The sequence below is a fragment of the Crinia signifera genome, chromosome 6 (genome assembly GCF_055691185.1).
Source record: "Crinia signifera chromosome 6, ASM5569118v1, whole genome shotgun sequence".
Classification (NCBI taxonomy): Eukaryota; Metazoa; Chordata; class Amphibia; order Anura; family Myobatrachidae; genus Crinia; species Crinia signifera.
In genome coordinates this window covers 13531299-13554292 of record NC_139222.1, presented here as the reverse complement: position 1 = coordinate 13554292, position 22994 = coordinate 13531299, and the positions used below count along the sequence as shown (strand labels likewise).

The 22994-nt window shown below is 48.5% G+C and overlaps 1 protein-coding gene and 1 long non-coding RNA gene across 7 annotated transcripts in view; one reads left to right on the top strand and one right to left on the bottom strand.

Moving 5' to 3' along the window:
- The window catches only part of LOC146010124 (uncharacterized), a 76942-nt gene that overhangs the window by 22854 nt on the left and 31094 nt on the right, over window positions 1-22994 (top strand). The window lies entirely within an intron of this gene.
- Window positions 727-22573, bottom strand: LOC146010025 (uncharacterized). Of its 6 annotated transcripts, none has more exons than XM_083150833.1 (7): window positions 10048-10243; window positions 8582-8890; window positions 8144-8499; window positions 7081-7233; window positions 5320-5493; window positions 3634-3757; window positions 732-3505 (listed from the first exon to the last, which is right to left on the bottom strand). In XM_083150833.1, exons 2-7 carry the CDS (start codon window positions 8601-8603, stop codon window positions 2064-2066), a joined length of 2271 nt encoding a protein of 756 aa, XP_083006959.1. In that variant the 5' UTR covers window positions 8604-8890; window positions 10048-10243; the 3' UTR covers window positions 732-2063. The 6 variants fall into 6 exon arrangements, 5 of the variants coding, with proteins under 5 accessions (XP_083006961.1, XP_083006959.1, XP_083006960.1 ...); XM_083150834.1 differs by having other exon boundaries at window positions 9980-10050; XR_014444716.1 differs by lacking the exons at window positions 732-3505; window positions 3634-3757; window positions 5320-5493; ... (1 more) ...; window positions 8144-8499; window positions 10048-10243 and adding exons at window positions 13751-15744; window positions 16058-16181; window positions 17526-17708; ... (1 more) ...; window positions 19837-20220; window positions 22516-22573 and having other exon boundaries at window positions 8599-8890.

Genomic DNA, 22994 nt, shown 5'->3' with positions numbered 1-22994 from the left:
CATTAAATACGGCCCATAGTGGTATCCTTCTTCATTATATGCCCCATAGTAGTGCCCTACTTCATTGTATGCCCCATAGTAGTGCCCTTCTTCATTGTATGCCCCATAGTGGTGTCCTACTTCATGGTATGCCCCATAGTAGTGCCCTTCTTCATTGTATGCCCCATAGTGGTGTCCTACTTCATGGTATGCCCCATAGTAGTGCCTTACTTCATTGTATGCCCCATAGTAGTGCCCTACTTCATTGTATGCCCCATAGTAGTGCCTTACTTCATTGAATGCCCCATTTTAGTGTCCTAGTTCATGGTATGCCCCATAGTAGTGCCTTACTTCATTGTATGCCCCATAGTAGTGTCCTACTTCATTGTATGCCCCATAGTAGTGCCCTTCTTCATTGTATGTAAGATATATATATATATATATATATACTGGATGGGTGTCATCATGCTGTGCCCAGGAATAAGTAGGCTTCACACACTCCATAGCCGCTCCCAGACTCCTTTGAAACCAGCCAATGAGCATCCAGGAAGGAAGCCTCATTCTGATTCAATCACAGAGAGGGTGATAAGCCTCTGCCCACCGATTGAGCGGAGACTATCTAGGGCAGGCATGGGCAACTTGCGGCTCTCCAGCGGTTGTGAAGCTACAAGTCCCAGCATGCCTTGTCACAGTTTTGCTATTAGGGAATGCTAAAACTGTGGCAATGCATGCTGGGATGTGTAATTTCACAGCAGCTGGAGTGCCCATGGCTGACCTAGGGCAAGAAAATATGTGTTTCTTAAACATCACACCAATGTGCAGGTGGTTTGTGATGCAAATCAAAGAATCACGAACGTTGTGGCCGGCTATCCTGGTTTATGACATTTCTCCTGGTCTCCGACTCCATGGTCACTTCATGATAGTTGTGCAATGCGCAAGTCCACTCGATATGTCATAGAATGTACATTTGAGCAATTCATATATGCGGCAGGTTTCGGTTTCTTGATAGATCGGGAACAACGGTGTTGGTGTATGGTATTGATAAGCCCATGGGTTTAGCCCATCTCTCCAGTCCCAAGTGTATTCCGCTCAACGGGTTTAGCCCAGCTTCCAGAGACTCCTTTCTAGGGGTCTTGATCCTATTAGACATGAATTATTCATGAGTGCGAATCATCACAGCACCGGCGGATCTTATAGGCTGACGGCTGTCACATGTTTTGGATACCCAATAAGATCCAGATTTGAGAACCGAGTAAAACCTTGTTTATAACTGCCACTTTAAAAAAGACAACACCCCCTTTTTGGATTGCGTTAAACCCTGGATTGTCAGGCTGCATTGAGAATCACTGCTTTAAAAGTCAGACACATCTCATACCACTGAACCACACAAAGACGTGGATGCATTCAGGTTCTTTGTATCAATGTGCAATCATTTATTTACGACCTGCTACAGAATCGCTCCACCATCCTACCTCCAGGAGGAACCAGCCGGCTGCAACACCTGACTCCATCAGCCAATGAGACAGAAGTATTGCATATGGCGTCGTACCGGTTTTTCTCTTTAAATCAACTATTGAATAGTGGCAGACAAAAAGAAACATCCGTCATCACAGACGTTATCTTCACATTTCAAGCACCCAGCAATGGGCCTAATTCTGGTTTGCAAATGCCGTTACGATTCTCTAAGCTAAGGAACTGCTGTTATTTCCTAGTACAAGCAGGATCGCGGCGGCAACCTTGCGCAGTCTGACAACAATTGCTCCGGTACATACGAACATGAATTAGTCCCAATATTCAGGTAATTAGTAATGGTCTTTAATAAAGATATTAATATTTTCAATATGAAAGAATATTAAGATTAAACTGTGCAGACAATCCAAATGGACAACACAGATGCTAATCCTGATAGAGTCCAAGCCTGTATTTCCGGCGCGGCAAGAAAATTTCATTTCTGGCAAGAATTGTCCATCAGGTCAAGCACCGATAAAACTGTAGAACGTTCCTTCACAATCTGGTAAAGAGGAGAACTACCATGGGAGTAAATTCGCTTTCCTTAGCCTGAGCACTAATGGCTTGGTTATTTTTCATGTATTACCGGTGTGAATCCTCTTATGGGTCATCAGATTGCTTTTCCTGGCGAAACATTTACCACACACTGGACACACGTGCGGCTTCTCTCCCGTATGGCTGGTGAGATGATTTAAGAGACTGGATCGGTTCGAAAATAATTTACCGCAACTCGAACACGTCAACTTCTCCCTTCTGTGACTCCGCCGGTGATCGACTAGGCCTGACCTATGCGCAAACTGTTCCGAGCACTCGGGGCATTTAAAAAACAAGCGACTGCTGGCCCTGGGCAATTTCCCTGCTGTAGGATGGACGGAGGCCTGAGCAGACATGTTTTTTTGGTCTGCGATGTTTCCTGCGCCACGCAAGATGGATTTCTCTGTAATAGGAGATGTATGTGGCAGGTGATCGGTGGGAATATACATGTCGGTGTAAGGACTGTGCTCATCTTTTAAAGGGAAACCCTCCTCAATGTGAATGAATGAATATTTGGTATGTGCGTGTTTGATCAGTGCGTAGATGTCTGAATCCACATTTCCCATGTCCAAAAATTGGTATTTTTGGTACATGTGGTTGGGAATATACACATTTTGTGCATGGTCTGCGTCACTGGATGAGTATCCTATCTCCGTATAATCCGTGGACATGTCCCCAGCAGTGGTCTTCTCACACTCATATGGCACTATACATTGTGTAGGACATGTGGGTGTACAAAGCTCAGGATGTGGGAGGCCTTCTCCGTCACATGAAGCCGGTTCCTCCTTAGTATGAGTATCTGTATACTGTGTATGACCTGTGGGTGTATACATGTCAGTGTCTGTGTGGTCTCCTCCATCACATGAGACCAGTTCCTCATTAGTATGAGTAGATGTATACTGTGTATGACCTGTGGGTGTATACATGTCAGTGTCTGTGAGGTCTCCTCCATCACATGAGGCCGGTTCCTCCTTAATATGAGTAGATGTATCCTGTGTATGACCTGTGGGTGTATACATGTCAGTGTCTGTGAGGTCTCCTCCATCACATGAGACCGGTTCCTCCTTAATGTGAGTAGATGTATCCTGTGTATGATATGTGGGTGTATACATGTCAGTGTCTGTGAGGTGTCCTCCATCACATGAGACCGGTTCCTCCTTAGTATGAGTAGCTGTATACTGTGTATGACCTGTGGCTGTATACATGTCAGTGTCTGTGTGGTCTCCTCCATCACATGAGGCCAGTTCCTCCTTAATATGAGTAGATGTATCCTGTTTATGACCTGTGGGTGTATATGTGTCAGTGTCTGTGAGGTCTCCTCCATCACATGAGACCGGTTCCTCCTTAATATGAGTAGATGTATACTGTGTATGATATGTGGGTGTATACATGTCAGTGTCTGTGAAGTCTGCTCCATCACATGATGCCGATTCCTCCTTAGTATGAGTAGATGTATATTGGGCCTCATAATTTATTGGAATATCTAAAAAGAATAAATAAACATAAGAAAATTTCAGTAACAAACACATTTCATTCAAAAAGGCACTTAAAAACTGTATTTGATGATCTTCTAAACTTAAGCAAACAAGAATATTATAAAGGTGCACTTACCCAGTGGTGAGATTGTCTCCTGATTCTCCACCATAATGTCCTTGTACAGACCCCTGTGTTCCTCTATATACTCCCACTCCTCCATAGAAAAATAGACCGCAACATCCTCACATCTTACAGGAACCTGACACACACAATGGTACAGTCATCACCCAGATACATCCCCGGTGTTAGTGTATAACGTCCCATTCCCAGCAGTCACCTCTCCGGTCACATCCCCCGGTGTTAATGTATAACGTCCCATTCCCAGCAGTCACCTCTCCGGTCACATCCCTCGGTGTTACTGTCTAACGTCCTATTCCCGGCAGTCACTTCTCCGATTACATCCCCCGGTGTTACTGTCTAACGTCCCATTCCCAGCAGTCACCTCTCCAGTCACATCCCCCGGTGTTACTGTATAACGTCCTATTCCCAGCAGTCACTTCTCCGATTACATCCCCCGGTGTTACTGTCTAACGTCCTATTCCCAGCAGTCACTTCTCCGATCACATCCCCCGGTGTTACTGTCTAATGTCCCATTCCCAGCAGTCACCTCTCCGGTCACATCCCCCGGTGTTAATGTATAACGTCCCATTCCCAGCAGTCACCTCTCCGGTCACATCCCTCGGTGTTACTGTCTAACGTCCTATTCCCGGCAGTCACTTCTCCGATTACATCCCCCGGTGTTACTGTCTAACGTCCCATTCCCAGCAGTCACCTCTCCAGTCACATCCCCCGGTGTTACTGTATAACGTCCTATTCCCAGCAGTCACTTCTCCGATTACATCCCCCGGTGTTACTGTCTAACGTCCTATTCCCAGCAGTCACTTCTCCGATCACATCCCCCGGTGTTACTGTCTAATGTCCCATTCCCAGCAGTCACCTCTCCGGTCACATCCCCGGTGTTACTGTATAACGTCCCATTCCCAGGAGTCACCTCTCCGGTCACATCCCACGGTGTTACTGTATAACGCTCCATTCCCAGCAGTCACCTCTCCGGTCACATCCCCCGGTGTTACTGTATAATGTCCCATTCCCAGCAGTCACCTCTCCGGTCACATCCCCCGGTGTTACTGTATAATGTCCCATTCCCAGCAGTCACCTCTCCGGTCACATCCCCCGGTGTTACTGTATAATGTCCTATTCCCAGCAGTCACCTCTCCGGTCACATCCCCCGGTGTTACTGTATAATGTCCCATTCCCAGCAGTCACCTCTCCGGTCACATCCCCTGGTGTTACTGTATAATGTCCCATTCCCAGCAGTCACCTCTCCGGTCACATCCCCCGGTGTTACTGTATAACGCTCCATTCCCAGCAGTCACCTCTCCGGTCACATCCCCCGGTGTTACTGTATAATGTCCCATTCCCAGCAGTCACCTCTCCGGTCACATCCCCCGGTGTTACTGTATAATGTCCCATTCCCAGCAGTCACCTCTCCGGTCACATCCCCCGGTGTTACTGTATAACATCCCATTCCCAGCAGTCACCTCTCCGGTCACATCCCCCGGTGTTACTGTATAATGTCCCATTCCCAGCAGTCACCTCTCCGGTCACATTTCCCGGTGTTACTGTATAACATCCCCTTCCCAGCAGTCACCACTCCGGTCACATCCCCCGGTGTTACTGTATAACGTCCCATTCCTGGCAGTCACCTCTCCGTTCACATCCCCCGAAGTTACTGTATAACGTCCCATTCCTGGCAGTCACCTCTCCGGTCAGCAGCTGAATGATCTTGTTGGTGAGTTCCAGAATCTTCTGGTTATTGTCTCTCCCATTTATCAGTGAGTGAGATGGAGGCACCGTGATGGGGCTCTGGGTCCTGCTTAATCCTTGTGACAGAGTGGGACAGCAGATTGGTGTCTTACTCTCATGAGTATAATCCTACATATATAAAGACTAATAAGTATAAATGTGCAGAGAAACAGACAACTTTAATGCATCCCTTTCACTGATGTTAATCCTCCTTATACATCTGAGCTTTTCTATCAACTGAAACATCTCCAGACAAGTGATGTCACTGTGACACTCCCAGACCCCCTCACCTCCCCAGTCAGGTCCCTGTGTCAGTAATAGAGATGAGAGTGATGTCACTGTGACACTCCCAGACCCCCTCACCTCCCCAGTCAGGTCACTGTGACAGTAACAGAGATAAGAGTGATGTCACTGTGACGCTCCCAGACCCCCTCACCTCCCCGGTCAGGTCCCTGTGTCAGTAATAGAGATAAGAGTGATGTCACTGTGACGCTCCCAGACCCCCTCACCTCCCCAGTCAGGTCCCTGTGTCAGTAATAGAGATGAGAGTGATGTCACTGTGACACTCCCAGACCCCCTCACCTCCCCAGTCAGGTCACTGTGACAGTAACAGAGATAAGAGTGATGTCACTGTGACGCTCCCAGACCGCCTCACCTCCCCGGTCTGGTCCCTGTGTCAGTAATAGAGATGAGAGTGATGTCACTGTGACACTCCCAGACCCCCTCACCTCCCCAGTCAGGTCACTGTGACAGTAACAGAGATAAGAGTGATGTCACTGTGACACTCCCAGACCCCCTCACCTCCCCAGTCAGGTCCCTGTGTCAGTAATAGAGATATGAGTGATGTCACTGTGACGCTCCCAGACTCCCTCACCTCCCCAGTCAGGTCACTGTTACAGTAACAGAGATAAGAGTGATGTCACTGTGACGCTCCCAGACCCCCTAACCTCCCCAGTCAGGTCCCTGTGTCAGTAATAGAGATAAGAGTGATGTCACTGTGACGCTCCCAGACCCCCTCACCTCCCCAGTCAGGTCACTGTGACAGTAACAGAGATAAGAGTGATGTCACTGTGACGCTCCCAGACCCCCTCACCTCCCCAGTCAGGTCACTGTGACAGTAACAGAGATAAGAGTGATGTCACTGTGACGCTCCCAGACACCTTCACCTCCCCAGTCAGGTCACTGTGTCAGTAATAGAGATAAGAGTGATGTCACTGTGACACTCCCAGACTCCCTCAGGTCCCTGTGTTAGTGATAGAGATAAGAGTGATGTCACTGTGACACTCCTAGACTCCCTCACCTCCCCAGTCAGGTCCCTGTGTTAGTGATAGAGATAAGAGTGATGTCACTGTGATACTCCCAGACTCCCTCAGGTCCCTGTGTTAGTGATAGAGATAAGAGTGATGTCACTGTGATGCTCCCAGACTCCCCTCACCTCCCCAGTCAGGTCCCTGTGTCAGTAATATAGATAAGAGTGATGTCACTGTGACGCTCCCAGACCCCCTCACCTCCCCAGTCAGGTCCCTGTGTTAGTGATAGAGATAAGAGTGATGTCACTGTGATACTCCCAGACCCCCTCACCTCCCCAGTCAGGTCCCTGTGTCAGTAATAGAGATAAGAGTGATGTCACTGTGACACTCCCAGACTCCCTCAGGTCCCTGTGTTAGTGATAGAGATAAGAGTGATGTCACTGTGACACTCCCAGACTCCCCTCACCTCCCCAGTCAGAAGGTAGATGATCTCCATGGTGATGTTTAATATGCTTTGAGTAATTTCTTTTCCGTCCTCATCTTTAAGAGAATTTCTTTTGCATTCTTGTGAAGTGTCTTGGGAAAATGCAGTGGATAGGCTTGGCTCATATATATTTACCTGCAAGTAATTCATGGAAGACAATTAAGAATACTGAATTTAGTTATACGTTGACAGGAACATATTGTAATCTCCACCCCCCCCCCCCCCCCCGAATACCGCTAATCAGTAGTTATGCTGCTTGCAATGTCGGGAACATAAAAATAGAGTAAGCCAATCTAGAATAAGCACATACTGGTCCGTATCTCAGCACAGAGATACAGACCAGAGTGTGCTAGATGCAACAGAGAAGAGATCACAGGTTGTGATGTGTGAGTTAATGTTTCTACAGCAGCTCAAAGACAGGTGGCTGGGAATACTCTGATAATTTTCTGATCTGGGATAGAACTCGTGGATCCTACAAGTACGGCAAGTTGTCTGAGTTATGATGTGGCAATACTTTCAATGCTAGCACTATGGTGGCATAAGGCACCTCGGAAACCTTTGATTTATATGGCGGCATGCATCTGCTCATAGAATAATCTCTGGGTGCTTCTTTAGGACCCTTTAAAACTTCCTGGGTAAACTTTGGCCAAATCTCGGTCAAACCATAGTTTCACCATGAGCTCATGGATCTCCTTGTGGTCTACAGCCCTAGAAATGCCTAGATGTCCTCCGATGGTGGCATCATATGCTTTAATAATGACTTATTGCATGTTCCCGTTATGCCATAAGCCTACGGCAAGCCCGTGGAACTGGTCCGAGCATGCTTTACCAGCTGATTGGTGGTAGGGTATGTTGGGACCCGTAGTTTCGGGACAGCTGAAGAGCCGCAGATTGACCAGTTGTGGTCTAAGTCCATGTTTGCCAACTTCAATCCTCACGTGTCAGCCATTATTGTGTAGACCAGTGCACCAACTAGGAGATCTGCATGTTTTCCACACTGGTCTACACAATAATGGCTGACACGTACTGCACTGTCTCCACTTACATGTTCTTGGGCTGTTTCATGGACAGGAGCTCTCTCACATGGCGACGCCAACCTTTGTGGAGAGATCATTGGGGCAGCACCCCCTTTCAGTCCTTTCCGCAGCCCACCACCAGGCTCGTGGGACTGCTCTGTAAAATGCTCTGAACAAATCCAGAACCCGTCGTCTATTTCCCCCTTAATATTGTTCTTAGCCAGTTCCTCTGTGTTCCTGATGTTGCAGTCGTCCCGCTTGGCGCACCTCAGCCAGGTTTTGATGTTCCCCAGGCTGTTCGGAAAAGCGTGCATGATTACATTTGGCTTCTCTCCTCCGCAATTGCGGCATCCTTCAACAAAACATCTCTCCATGTTCTCCATTGCTGCAGAAAAAGAGAACCACATATACCATCAGTGGGTATTATCATGAGTTTCAAAGCCCTACATGACCAAGGCCCAAGGTACCTGAAGCAGCTTCTGATTCCATACTGTCCCAGCCGAGTACTGCGATCCGTAGGTGAAGGACTTTTAGCAGTACCTAGGATCTCCCATAATTCATCTGGGGGGTGGAGCTTTTTGCCATGCGGCTCAGACTCTATGGAACTCACTTCCCCGCACAGTTCGTGAGGCCCCCACTCTAGAATCGCTCAAAAACACATTGAAGACTCCGGTTTACTCAAGCGTTTCCATAAGTATCGTTTATGAAAAGCTTTTCTGTACTTCATTGTTCCTGTACTGTATTACATTCATTCTGTCTGTTAGGTGCCTTGAGTCCTATTGGAGAACAAGGTACATAAATAAAATGTATTATTATTTATTTATATCACCACCTACCTCGGGTCATGGCTAGCCCACAGGGTGACCTCTCGGCCACTTAACCCTGTAGTGTACACGGAACATTTCACAGATCTTTCCCCAGCCCCCCTTACTCATCATGCACATAAGATATATCGGAATTGCAGAAATCTGGTGCACATCATAGCTGTTTTTTAGCAGCTGCGACATGATATACCACCATGCAGAGCAACACTGGAACGCTGAAAGTGGGGCACTACTGTCTGCATGAAGGGCACCACTCTAACCCAGGTGCACTATAAATCTCTATACTCTGCAGAGCATCACTGTACTTTGTATGCACTGCAGAGCATCACTGTAACATCCCGGCAGAGCATCACCGTAGCTCTGTATGCCCGGCAGAGCGTCACCATAGCTCTGTATGCCCGGCAGAGCGTCACTGTAGCTCTGTATGCCCGGCAGAGGGTCACTGTAGCTCTGTATGCCCGGCAGAGCGTCACTGTAGCTCTGTATGCCCGGCAGAGCGTCACTGTAGCTCTGTATGCCCGGCAGAGCGTCACTGTAGCTCTGTACGCCCGGCAGAGGGTCACTGTAGCTCTGTACGCCCGGCAGAGGGTCACTGTAGCTCTGTATGCCCGGCAGAGCGTCACTGTAGCTCTGTATGCCCGGCAGAGGGTCACTGTAGCTCTGTATGCCCGGCAGAGCGTCACCGTAGCTCTGTACGCCCGGCAGAGCGTCACTGTACCTCTGTACGCCCGGCAGAGCATCACTGTACCTCTGTACTCCCGGCAGAGCATCACTGTAACTCTATATGCTCTGCAGAGCATCAGTGTAACTCTATATGCTCTGCAGAGCATCACTATACTTTGTATGCACTGCAGAGCATCACTAACTGCATGCACTGCAGAGCATTGCAGTAACTGGGCATACACTGCAGAGCATCGCAGTAACTGGTCATACACTGCAGAGCATCACTGTGACTCCGCATGCACACCCCCTCACATAACGCCCCCCCAGCCTCACTCTGCCCCAGCTGTGTCAGCAGCACTACAGGGTAACACAACTCACTACACGGCGCTGCATCAGATAGGGAAGGCAGGCAGGCAGTCACCCGGGCGGCGCCAGTGTGAACATACCCGTTGCTATGGTTGCAGCCAGGCCCAGGTCCCCGCCGCTCCGGACCTGACTTCCGGGTCACGTGCTGTACTGCTGGATTGTGCAGGGGGCGGGGCTAACTTCCTAGCGTTATATACAGTCCCCGCCCCGACCGCTGTTCATAAGTGTGTGACTGTGACTGACAGCTTTCACTCCATGACCATGTTACATGGTCACTACTAGCCGCTACTAGATGGATGGATATAAAATATCTATCTATACACACACACACACACACACAAACACGTGTAATGTACCTCCCATAGCGCGGCCACGCTGCATATATCCCCTCACGGAATGGGATCATTCGTCAGACTGCATTTAGGTCTACAGTCATTAGGTCGACCCCACTAGGTCGACTGGCAGGAAGGTCGACCTGACTTAAGGTCGACATGGGCCAAGGTCGACATGACTTAAGGTCGAATTTGCATAAAGGTCGACATGAGGAAGGTCGATTGGTCATAAGGTCGACATGGGTTTTTCACTGTTTTTTTATCCGAATGTCGACACAGTCGACATGGACACAGTTGGCAATGAGAATCGGACCCTCGCATCGCTCGCAATGCTTCGGGCACGGTGCCTCGCTGCGCTCGGCACACTATTTTATTCTCCCACCACGCCCTAGTGGATGGTAGGGCATGAAATACCGCCTGTCGGCACATGTCGGCTCAAAAAACAGTGAAAAACCCATGTCGACCTTATGACCAGTCGACCTTCCTCATGTCAACCTTTATGCAAATTCGACCTTAAGTCATGTCGACCTTGGCCCATGTCGACCTTAAGTCAGGTCGACCTTCCTGCCAGTCGACCTAGTGGGGTCGACCTAATGACTGTAGACCTAAATGCAGTCTGACGAATGACCGCATCCCCCCCCTCACATGGCGCGTACCTGGTATATACGTGTAATGTACCTCATTCCCCTTTCACACTAGAAAGCACTTGGAAACCAGGTCGCAAGCCGGGTACAAATTCCCAGGTGCGACCTGGCTTGCAAGCAGCATAAAGCCAGGCGGGTGGCACTGGGAGATGTCAGCATCTTCCAGCGGCACCTTTATAGTGCAGTGAACGGGACCCGGGTCGCGTCGACCTGGGATACCCGTTCACACTGCCCCTGGACCCGTGAAAGTCCCGGGTTGACATCCCGGAATGTTGGACCCGGGACAATTTTTCAGGACTGTTTTACACTGACCAATTTCCTGGGTTGTTGCGCGTTCATGTGCAATACGGTGACCAACTCATCCCTTTAATCCGGGACACATTAATTACACAGGTTCTGTGGCAGTTTAAAACCAGGTGAAAGCCAGCCACAGAACCTGTGTAATTAATATGTGTCCCGGATTAAAGGGATGAGTTGGTCACCCTAATGTGCAATAACCCAGGAAATACAGTATTTATCAGCATGTTAGGGGTATTATACCCCTTTCACACTCGCAGAGCCGGGTCATACCCGGGAATGTGTTCCCGGACGCTTCCTGGGAATGTACCCTTTCGCACTGCACTCAGACCTGGGATCGACCCGGGACAGCTCCATTCACACTGATGCTGGGAAATCCCTGCAAATACATATGCATGTCATTAGAAATGGACTCCAGGGCTCTGAAAGATGACATCAGCATTTGTGAGCCCAAGAAAGCTCCAATCAGCAGATTTTTTTAAAGTCCTGTGTACCCAATCCCGGGTACGGGACCATTCACTCTGACCGCATCCCAGGTTGATTCCGGAATCTACCCAGGTCAGGACCTGGGTAGAAATCCCGGGGTGCTCATCCCGGGATATTCTTTTAAGACCCTTTCACACTGAGCTAAATCCCGGGTTGATGTTGGTTCACGTGCAAAAACCCGGGATAAAACTGCGAGTGTGAAAGGGGTATTACATACCTCTGCCATACTGCATATATCACCTCATATGGCGTGTAACTAATGTGTATATATATATATATATATGTGTGTGTGTGTGTAATATACCTCCCATAGGGCGGCCACGCTACATATATCCCCTCATATGGAGTGCAACTAGTATATACGTGTAATGTCCCTCACATAACACCCAACATTGGAGTCTCTAATCTGTCTCTTGTGTATAGGACGCAACATCGGACGCACCATCGATCATCTGAGCAAATGCAGAATCCCGATGCCAGAAATGGCAGCAATCTTTGGTAAGAATTCTACAGCCAATGCTAACCCATGAGTGCTGCATCCTGACCCTACGCACCCAGCCAGCCTAACCCTAACTGCACCATAGATCTCCTGCCCGGCTCATTCTGAGGTCAGCGTACCCAGATTATTTACCTAAATACGCAAATGTGTACTGTGTCTGCCAGAGTCCCTCTCAGCGTATGACATTACACAGCTGAGGCCCATAAGACGGACCACACAATGCATTTCTGTGCGTCTCAACCGGTACTGCGGCTGTACACACACACACCGCGGGTCACATGCGCAGGGCCAATATATAGTGATTTGGACACAATCAAATTTGAAAACATTGGCCATTTGGGGCTGTACCAAGGGGAACGCCTGGAATTTTATGGGCAGGCGGGTGACATTACAGGACGTAAGCGCCCGCCACATCTTCGGCGATTTGCGGATGAAATAAGTCAGTTCGTTACCACCCCCAAGCATCGGTGCTGACCTGTTCACTAGGCAGCCTAGCGAACAGCTCTGAAATAGGCCCAGAGTGTGTAGTAGACCCAGTCAGTCGTTCATTGCATTGTCTCATTGGATGTTCTTCCTGTCCAATGGGAACAATGTGGATGTTACTTTTATATCGCGTTGTATTGTGTACAGCGATGGGTATATTGTTACATTGCACCATCATTTAGGTGAGTGGCTTTAACCTTTCTGCACATATTACATCTGCCCCATCTGCAGTCCATCTCCTCTCCATATGCTTTAGGTGTAGTGCCCAATATGTATGGCAGCAGACCCATTTCAAAATGGCTGCCCACTTGTGACATCATATTTAATGTCTTCTGCGGCCATGGGGTGGTCTACATTGTTGAACGCAGACTTCCTGGAATTGGCAGAGAAGTTCCACCATGCCAATTCGAGTAGGCTCCAGCCAAGGGCTACAACCGTTGCGACCAATGGCCATCCAATGGCGCATCACTCGAATCGCAGTTGCTGGCGGGGGAGGGAGTCTTTATCCTACAGATGCTGCATCAGCATTTCAGTTGTACAGTGGGAGCTCTGTACAATCAGTGGTGGAGAACCGCTGGATCTCTACCATCAATAGAAAATCCATCTATCATTGGTGGTCAACCACGGATGGTCAACCCTAGTTTCCCGTGGTTGGAATTATCTCAATGCTTCAACACTTTTTTACAACATGTCTGTATTAAGATTTGGGAATCAAGATCAAAGAAGTCTAATCCCCATTTTAATTCTGCGCGTACACTAGTGAGCCACATCAGCCCTGCCCAAAAAAGGCCAATGGTAAGTAATCTCGAAAGCAAGACACCAATTCATCCATTTAAGGACATCACTTGAGCTCCACTCAGAGGTGGATTTTCCACAAGGCAACCTAAGTGTACGTCTAGGGCCCAGCAGGTCCCCATAAAGATATACTGGCCTTCAAAACATTCCCAAAGGAGCATTGCACACTACCCTGTGAAGTCATGACATCACATGTACCTGCCCACACTCCCAAAGTCCCTTTGATAGGATAAAAAATGCACTCAACTTGGTTTCATCCAATGTATGTGGACAGTTGGTTTACTTTAAATGTGACAGGTTTTAAGCAAAAATATAGTGCTATGGATTGTTTGAGGGAGGAGGGCCCCAAACCGGTATCTTGCCTAGGGCCTCTTGAGGTCTAATTCCACCTCTGGCTAAAACGGCGATGACTGGAGGAGGTTCTCTTGTGGACGATGGTCAACAAAGAATGTGCTTTAACAGTGGCCAATGCTAAAATCCAATGACCGATTGGTGCCTTATTGGAAACACATCACTTTCTGATGGCTTTATTAAAAAATGTGGTCATACATACTTCACTCAAAGTTCTACCAAATGTCCGCAGACATAATGGTCAGTCTTTTGTTGCACCGGAGGTGTCGCCTTACTAAAGCACCTGATAAGGAGCAATATTAGAGTCTACTAGGAGGGCCAGAGGTAGCGGCATCACATTTTTAACATTGGTTGATTTAATTGTCCTATGAACCTTCTGATGTTTCCGAAGGTTACCTTTCCCATGGAAACTTCTCCCGCAGTCCACGCAAACGAAGGGCTTCTCTCCTGTGTGTATTCTCTGATGTATGACCAGAGTGCTTTTCCTGGTGAAACACTTGCCACACGTGAGGCACGTGTATGGTTTCTCTCCCGTGTGGCCTCGGAGGTGGTTTGAAAGATTGGACTTATTGGAAAAGTATTTACCGCATTCCGAACACCTCAGTTTCTCTCTTCTATGAAGTGTCTGATGGTAAATGAGATCGGACTTACACGCAAAACATTCTGAGCACTCGGAGCACGTAAATGACATATATGTGTAATCTCCACATGACAGGAGTTCCTCCTTAATATGAGTAGCTGTATACTGTGTATGACCTGTGGGTGTATATAGGTCAGAGTGTGCAAGGTCTTCTCCATAACATGAGTCTGGTTCCTCCTTAATATGTGTAGCTGTATATGGTGTATGACATGTGGGTGTATACATGTCAGTGTCTGTGAGGTCTCCTCCACCACATGAGGCTGGTTCCTGCTTAATATGAGTAGATGTATACTGTGGAGGAGACCTCAAAGTGTCTGTGATGTCTCCTCCATCACATGAGGCTGGTTCCTCCATACTATGAGTAGATGTATACTGTGTATGACCTGTGGGTGTATAATTATCAGTGTGTGTGAGGTCTCCTCCATCACATGAGGCTGGTTTCTGCTTAATATGAGTAGATGTATACTGTGTATGACCTGTGGGTGTATACATGTCAGTGTCTGTGAGGTCTCCTCCAACACAGGAAACCGGTTCCTCCTTAGTATGAGTAGATGTATACGGTGTATGACCTGTGGGTGTATACATGTCAGTGTCTGTGAGGTCTCCTCCACCACATGAGGCTGGTTCCTCCATACTATGAGTAGATGTATACTGTGTATGACCTGTGGGTGTATAATTATCAGTGTGTGTGAGGTCTCCTCCATCACATGAGGCTGGTTTCTGCTTAATATGAGTAGATGTATACTGTGTAGGACCTTTGGGTGTATATATGTCAGTGTCTGTGAGGTCTCCTCCACCACATGAGGCTGGTTCCTGCTTAATATGAGTAGATGTATCCTGTGGAGGAGATCTCAAAGTGTCTGTGATGTCTCCTCCATCACGTGAGACAGGTTCCTCCATACTATGAGTAGCTGTATACTGTGTATGGCCTGTGGGGGTATATACATCAGGGTAGGTGAGGTCTCCTCTGTCATAGGAGACGGGTTCCTCCTTCATGTGCGCAGGTGAATGTTTCTCAAGATCTCTAACTGTACAAATATCGATGTCAATTACATTTTCTTCTCCACATGAGTCCGGTTCCCCCTTAATAAAGGTTATATAGTCCATCTGTTCCATCAAATTTCTTTCTTCATAGAAGTCAATCTCATTGGATATATCGGATACCGATTTCTTCAACGTTTTTCTTTGGTTGCCCATTTGAAAGCAGTTTGATTGTTGATATTCACGTGCAATTGGATTCGGAAAGTCACCTGTAGGAAAAAAAAATATTCTGTAAGACTTTGTATTCCGAAGTCACTTAGAACATGTCAACATTGTATTCAGTATCATCTTCTGTATTGCCCAACTTGTCCTGCGGATCCCGGCTTGCACCTAAATGAATTTAAACCCTAAATCTTTCTACTTTCTCAATCATGTTTAGCAATATGCTTCCTGCGATTAGTACACAGGTGTTCACATTGTATATTATGCTACTGTTTTTTATGTGTCTATTGTATAGATCTCACATTACTCAATATAATACACAGGTCATGCATGCAGATGAAAAATTAAATATCTGCTTACCCACTGATTTTAGTGTTTCTTGATTCTTGATCATTACATCCTTATACCGATCCTTGTGTTCTTCTATATACTCCCACTCGTCCATGGAGAAATAGATGGTAAGATCCTCACACCTTATAGGAACCTGACACACACAATGGTACAGTCATCACCCAGACACATCCCCCGGTGTTACTGTATAATGTCCCATTCCCAGCAGCCACCTCTCCGGTCACATCCCCCGGTGTTACTGTATAATGTCCCTTTCCCAGCAGCCACCTCTCCAGTCACATCCCCCAGTGTTATTGTATCTGTCCCATTCCCAGCAGTCACCTCTCTGGTCACATCCCCTGGTGTTACTGTATAATGTCCCATTCCCAGCAGTCACCTCTCCGGTCACACCCCCCGGTGTTACTGTATAACGTCCCATTCCCAGCAGTCACCTCTCCGGTCACATCCCCGGTGTTACTGTATAACGTCCCATTCCCAGCAGTCACCTCTCCGGTCACATCCCCCGGTGTTACTGTATAACGTCCCATTCCCAGCAGCCACCTCTCCGGTCACATCCCCCGGTGTTACTGTATAATGCCCCATTCCAAGCAGTCACCTCTCTGGTCACATCCCCCCGGTGTTACTGTATAATGTCCCATTCCCAGCAGCCACCTCTCCGGTCACATCCCCTGGTGTTACTGTATAACGCCCCATTCCCAGCAGTCACCTCTCCGGTCACATCCCCCGGTGTTACTGTATAATGCCCCATTCCCAGCAGTCACCTCTCCGGTCACATCCCCCCTGTGTTACTGTATAATGTCCCATTCCCAGCAGTCACCTCTCCGGTCACATCCCCCAGTGTTACTGTATAACGTCCCATTCCCAGCAGTCACCTCTCCGGTCACATCCCCCGGTGTTACTGTATAATGTCCCATTCCCAGCAGTCACCTCTCCGGTCACATCCCATAGTGTTACTGTATAACGTCCCATTCCCAGCAGTCACCTCTCCGGTCACATCCCATAGTGTTACTGTATAACGTCCCATTCCCAGCAGTCACCTCTCTGGTCACATCCCCCGATGTTACTGTACAACGTCCCATTCCCAGCAGTCACCTCTCCGGTCACATCCCCCGGTGTTACTGTATAACGTCCCATTCCCAGCAGTCACCTCTCCGGTCACATCCCCCGGTGTTACTGTATAACGTCCCATTCCCAGCAGTCACCTCTCCGGTCACATCCCCCGGTGTTACTGTATAACGTCCCATTCCCAGCAGTCACCTCTCCGGTCACATCCCCCGGTGTTACTGTATAAAGCCCCATTCCCAGCAGTCACCTCTCCGGTCACATCCCCCGGTGTTACTGTATAACGTCCCATTCCCAGCAGCCACCTCTCCTGTCACATCCCCCTGTGTTACTGTATAACGTCCCATTCCCAGCAGTCACCTCTCCTGTCACATCCCCCGGTGTTACTGTATAATGCCCCATTCCCAGCAGTCACCTCTCCTGTCAGCAGCTGGATGATATTGTTGGTGAGTTCCAGGATCTTCTGGTCATTGTGTCTCTCAGGTATCAGCGAGTGAGGTGGAGGCATCGTGATGGGACTCTGGGTCCTGCTAAGTCCTCCTTGGAGACAAGTGTTCAGTGTGGCACTGTCACCAGACTTCTTCACAACTGTGTAGTCCTAAATATTGAGAAATAATAATTTTTGTGATGCTCCCAGACCCCCTCACCCCCCCAGTCAGATCCCTGTGTCAGTAATAGAGATAAGAGTGATGTCACTGTGACGCTCCCAGACCCCCTCACCTCCCCAGTCAGGTCCCTGTGTCAGTAATAGAGATAAGAGTGATGTCACTGTGACGCTCCCAGACCCCCTCACCTCCCCAGTCAGGTCCCTGTGTCAGTAATAGAGATAAGAGTGATGTCACTGTGACGCTCCCAGACCCCCTCACCTCCCCAGTCAGGTCCCTGTGTCAGTAATAGAGAGAAGAGTGATGTCACTGTGACACTCCCAGACCCCCTCACCTCCCCAGTCAGGTCCCTGTGTCAGTAATAGCGATAAGAGTGATGTCACTGTGACACTCCCAGACCCCCTCACCTCCCCAGTCAGGTCCCTGTGTCAGTAATAGGGATAAGAGTGATGTCACTGTGACGCTCCCAGACTCCCTCACCTCCCCGGTCAGGTCCCAGTGTCAGTAATAGAGATAAGAGTGATGTCACTGTGACGCTCCCAGACCCCCTCACCTCCCCAGTCAGGTCCGTGTGTCAGTGATAGAGATAAGAGCGATGTCACTGTGACGCTCCCAGACCCCCTCACCTCCCCAGTCAGGTCCCTGTGTCAGTAATAGAGATAAGAGTGATGTCACTGTGACGCTCCCAGACCCCCTCACCTCCCCGGTCAGGTCGCTGTGTCAGTAATAGAGATAAGAGTGATGTCACTGTGACGCTCCCAGACCCCCTCACCTCCCCAGTCAGGTCCCAGTGTCAGTAATAGAGATAAGAGTGATGTCACTGTGACGCTCCCAGACCCCCTCACCTCCCCAGTCAGGTCCCTGTGTCAGTAATAGAGATAAGAGTGATGTCACTGTGACGCTCCCAGACCCCTCACCACCCCGGTCAGGTCCCTGTGTCAGTAATAGAGATAAGAGTGATGTCACTGTGACGCTCCCAGACCCCTCACCACCCCAGTCAGGTCCCTGTGTCAGTAATAGAGATAAGAGTGATGTCACTGTGACGCTCCCAGACCCCCTCACCTCCCCAGTCAGGTCCATGTGTCAGTAATAGAGATAAGAGTGATGTCACTGTGATGCCCCAAGACCCCCTCACCTCCCCAGTCAGGTCCCTGTGTCAGTGATAGAGATAAGAGTGATGTCACTGTGACGCTCCCAGACCCCCTCACCTCCCCAGTCAGGTCCGTGTGTCAGTGATAGAGATAAGAGCGATGTCACTGTGACGCTCCCAGACCCCCTCACCTCCCCAGTCAGGTCCCTGTGTCAGTAATAGAGATAAGAGTGATGTCACTGTGACGCTCCCAGACCCCCTCACCTCCCCAGTCAGGTCCCTGTGTCAGTAATAGAGATAAGAGTGACATCACTGTGATGCCCCCAGACCCCCTCACCTCCCCGGTCAGGAGGCTGATGATCTCCAGTGTGAGATTTAATATTATTTGAGTTATCTCATCTCCATCATTGACAGTTTTGGACTTGTCTTTATAGATATACTTTGCTTCAGGTGATCCCTGTTGCGAGTACTCATTGCATTGCTTCTTCACATATTCCTTAGCCTAAAAGTAAAATGAAATGATAATGAATAAAATGACTTCTCTTACTGACTTGCAAACAAGTAATCACGGACAGTGTAATGGTTAGCATTACTGCCTCACAGCGCTGAGGTCATGGATTCAATTCCCTCCATGGCTCTAACTGTGCAGAGTTTGTATATTCTCCCCGTGCTTGCGTGGGTTTCCTCCGGGTACTCCGGTTTCCTCCCACAATCCAAAAAACAATACTGATAGGTCAATCGGCTTCCAACAAAAATTAACCAAGAATGTCTGTATGTGTGCGTGAACATAGATTGTAAGCTCCACTGGGGAAGGGACTGATGTGAATGGGCAACTATACTTTGTAAAGCGCTGTGGAATATGTGTGCGCTGTATAAAAAACTGTTAATAAATAAAATAATAAATAATGTGTTCATTTACTAAATGAAGGACATGTTCTTCCTACCTACCACTCTTCCCAGCCACCACAGGCAGTGATGACATCAGCTAGGCCAAATTCACAAAGCCAACGTTAACCGTGCTGTACCTTTACCTGCTTGCCCACAAGGCACCTTCTCTTCCTGCTGCGCTGTTCCGTGACGCAAGGCGCTACCTCTCCTTCCTTTGCAAAGACTGTCGGAACGGCGTCCTTCCTCAGTACCTTCTTCTCTCCGCAGAACACGTAACAGCTGTCGGAGAAATGTTCGGAGCAAACTCGATACGAGTCGTGTTTTTTGCCCTGGTGGATCTTGGCGGCCATGGCGTCCATGTCCTCGCACACGTATCCGCTCTGCTTGATGGATCTCAGCCAGGTTTTGATCCGCTCCACCGTGGTCGGGAACCCATGCAGCATGACGTTAGCGATATTGTTTCTCATCCCGGCATAGTTACGGCAATAGCCAACAATGCATTTTGGCATCGTCGTCGGCATCTAATTCTGGAAGACAAAACCCAAGGGATTATGGGCACAATGCGACAGGAACTCTGGATGGTTCTCCTGTCTGAGAATTCTGGGGGAATTGTACCCTTTGATACCATACATCATGAAGACGTACATGCAGTGGGGTGCAAGATCTAGTTACCTATCACCCTGCACCCTCAAAGCGGATAGACAGTGGATCTTGGGGGAAGATGTTCATCTCATGCATGGTCCAGCTTCTGAGTGTAGGTCTACCTAACGCTACAACAGGTCCTTTGTGGTGCACCACAACCCAATCGGCTTTCAACCGGACTCCTGGTTGGCCCCGACGTCTAAGCAGATCATCTTGCTGAAATCTCACCCTGGTTCGGATACCCCAACCTTCTCCCCCTGACAAAGGGACCCTATGGTCCACAGATGGGACAGTGCGAAGGTATGCTTGTACTCAGGACACAGGTGAGGGCAAGACTTCCGACTCCCCCAGTAGAGGGGTGCCCAGTGTGAGCAATCTGTATAGAAATGACACGGAGGTGCCAGTAATATTAGGTGTGGGTCACTAGGTGGATCCATATTAGGTCGACACATAAAATAGGTTGACATGGCTACGGTCGACAGGGTTGGGAGGTCAACACAAGCATCAGGTTGCAGTTGGGAGTCCCTCCTTGTCACCTGAATAGACGCTGTACTAAAGGGGCTGGGGCCTGACCAGCTGACATAGCTGCTGGTCAGGCCCCCTCAGCGGCGCAAACACGAGTGTGGCCTCGTGGGAATGAGGCGATTTACAAGCCACGCCCCCTACTTTCGGGCACACGCAGGAGTCCCTTGTTGCCTGTCAAGAAAGTTGGGAGGTCGACCGTAATATTGCAAATACATCCTGAGACGACACTTTGCAGCGAGGGTCCATCCTTGGAAGGCTGTATATGACACTATACACAGTGCCGGTAGCCCAGCTTAGGGAATGAATACCACCGTATCCATACCTCCCAGCATGCCCCTCTCCAGGAGGACACAATGCTCTGTTCCTGGGCTTCCCTGGTAATGTATGATTGCCAGCACCTGTGGTGACACCTTTCTTATCAGTTACCTAGCTCCCCACAGGTGCTGGCCATCATACATTATCCATACCTCCCAGCATGCCCCTTTCCAGGAGGACACTATGCTCTGTTCCTGGGCTTCCCTGGTAATGTAGGATTGCCAGCACCTGTGGTGACACCTTTCTTATCAATTACCCAGCTCCCCACAGGTGCTGGCAATCATACAATATCCATACCTCCCAGCATGCCCCTCTCCAGGAGGACACAGTGCTCTGTTCCTGGGCTTCCCTGGTAATGTAGGATTGCCAGCACCTGTGGTGACACCTTTCTTATCAGTTACCTAGCTCCCCACAGGTGCTGGCAATCATACATTATCCATACCTCCCAGCATGCCCCTCTCCAGGAGGACACAATGCTCTGTTCCTGGGCTTCCCTGGTAATGTATGATTGCCAGCACCTGTGGTGACACCTTTCTTATCAGTTACCTAGCTCCCCACAGGTGCTGGCAATCATACATTATCCATACCTCCCAGCATGCCCCTCTCCAGGAGGACACAATGCTCTGTTCCTGGGCTTCCCTGCTAATGTTTGATTGCCAGCACCTGTGGTGACACCTTTCTTATCAGTTACCTAGCTCCCCACAGGTGCTGGCAATCCTACATTATCCCTACCTCCCAGCATGCCCCTCTCCAGGAGGACACAATGCTCTGTTCCTGGACTTCCCTGGTAATGTATGATTGCCAGCACCTGTAGTGACACCTTTCTTATCAGTTACCTAGCTCCCCACAGGTGCTGGCAATCATACATTATCCATACCTCCCAGCATGCCCCTCTCCAGGAGGACACAATGCTCTGTTCCTGGACTTCCCTGGTAATGTATGATTGCCAGCACCTGTAGTGACACCTTTCTTATCAGTTACCTAGCTCCTCACAGGTGCTGGCAATAACACATTACCAGGGAAGTCCAGGGACAGAGCATTTTCTCCTGCATGGAGAGGGTCATGTTGAGAGGTATGCCAAAGGCGGTGTTGCCCATAGCAACCAATTAGATTGCAGCTATCATTTTACAGCCTCAGTTAGATAAATGATAGCTATAAGCTGATTAGTTGCTTCTCACTGCAGCCATGCCTGTGTGCTAACAGCAATGGGGTCAGTGTATCACGTGTGCCAGGGCCTGGCCTGGGCACATACCGGGTGCTCACTGCAGAGCATCACCCCCACCCTGGTTGCCAGTGCTTTATAACTACATCATACTACTATTCATAACAATGTGTCTGACCTGGAAAAGGCTTCCCAGCACCAGTCTGCAGCACTGACTTCCGTACCATGTGACCAGCACAGCAGTCACATGATGCAAGCTGTGCCACGCCCACAACCCTTCCCACACTAGCTCCTGTAACCCTTCCTGTGCTGGGCAGACAGATTTATCTTTCATACAGGGGAAGGCTATACAGGAGCAGCCAGAACAAACCATTCACCCTAAAGTGGGTCAATGTACTTATATACATATTGTAGTATAATAACACCACATTCATTTTATTTTAATTAACAGAGTGGACAATATACTGTTGTATATTATGCATTGCACATATTATTATTATATTATTATTATTATTATTATTATATTATTATTATTATTACTATTATACTATTATTATTTTATTATTATTATTATTATACTATAATTTTTTAAATTATTATATTTGTATTATATGTATTTGTTATTATTACACTTATTATAGTATATTTTATTATTAA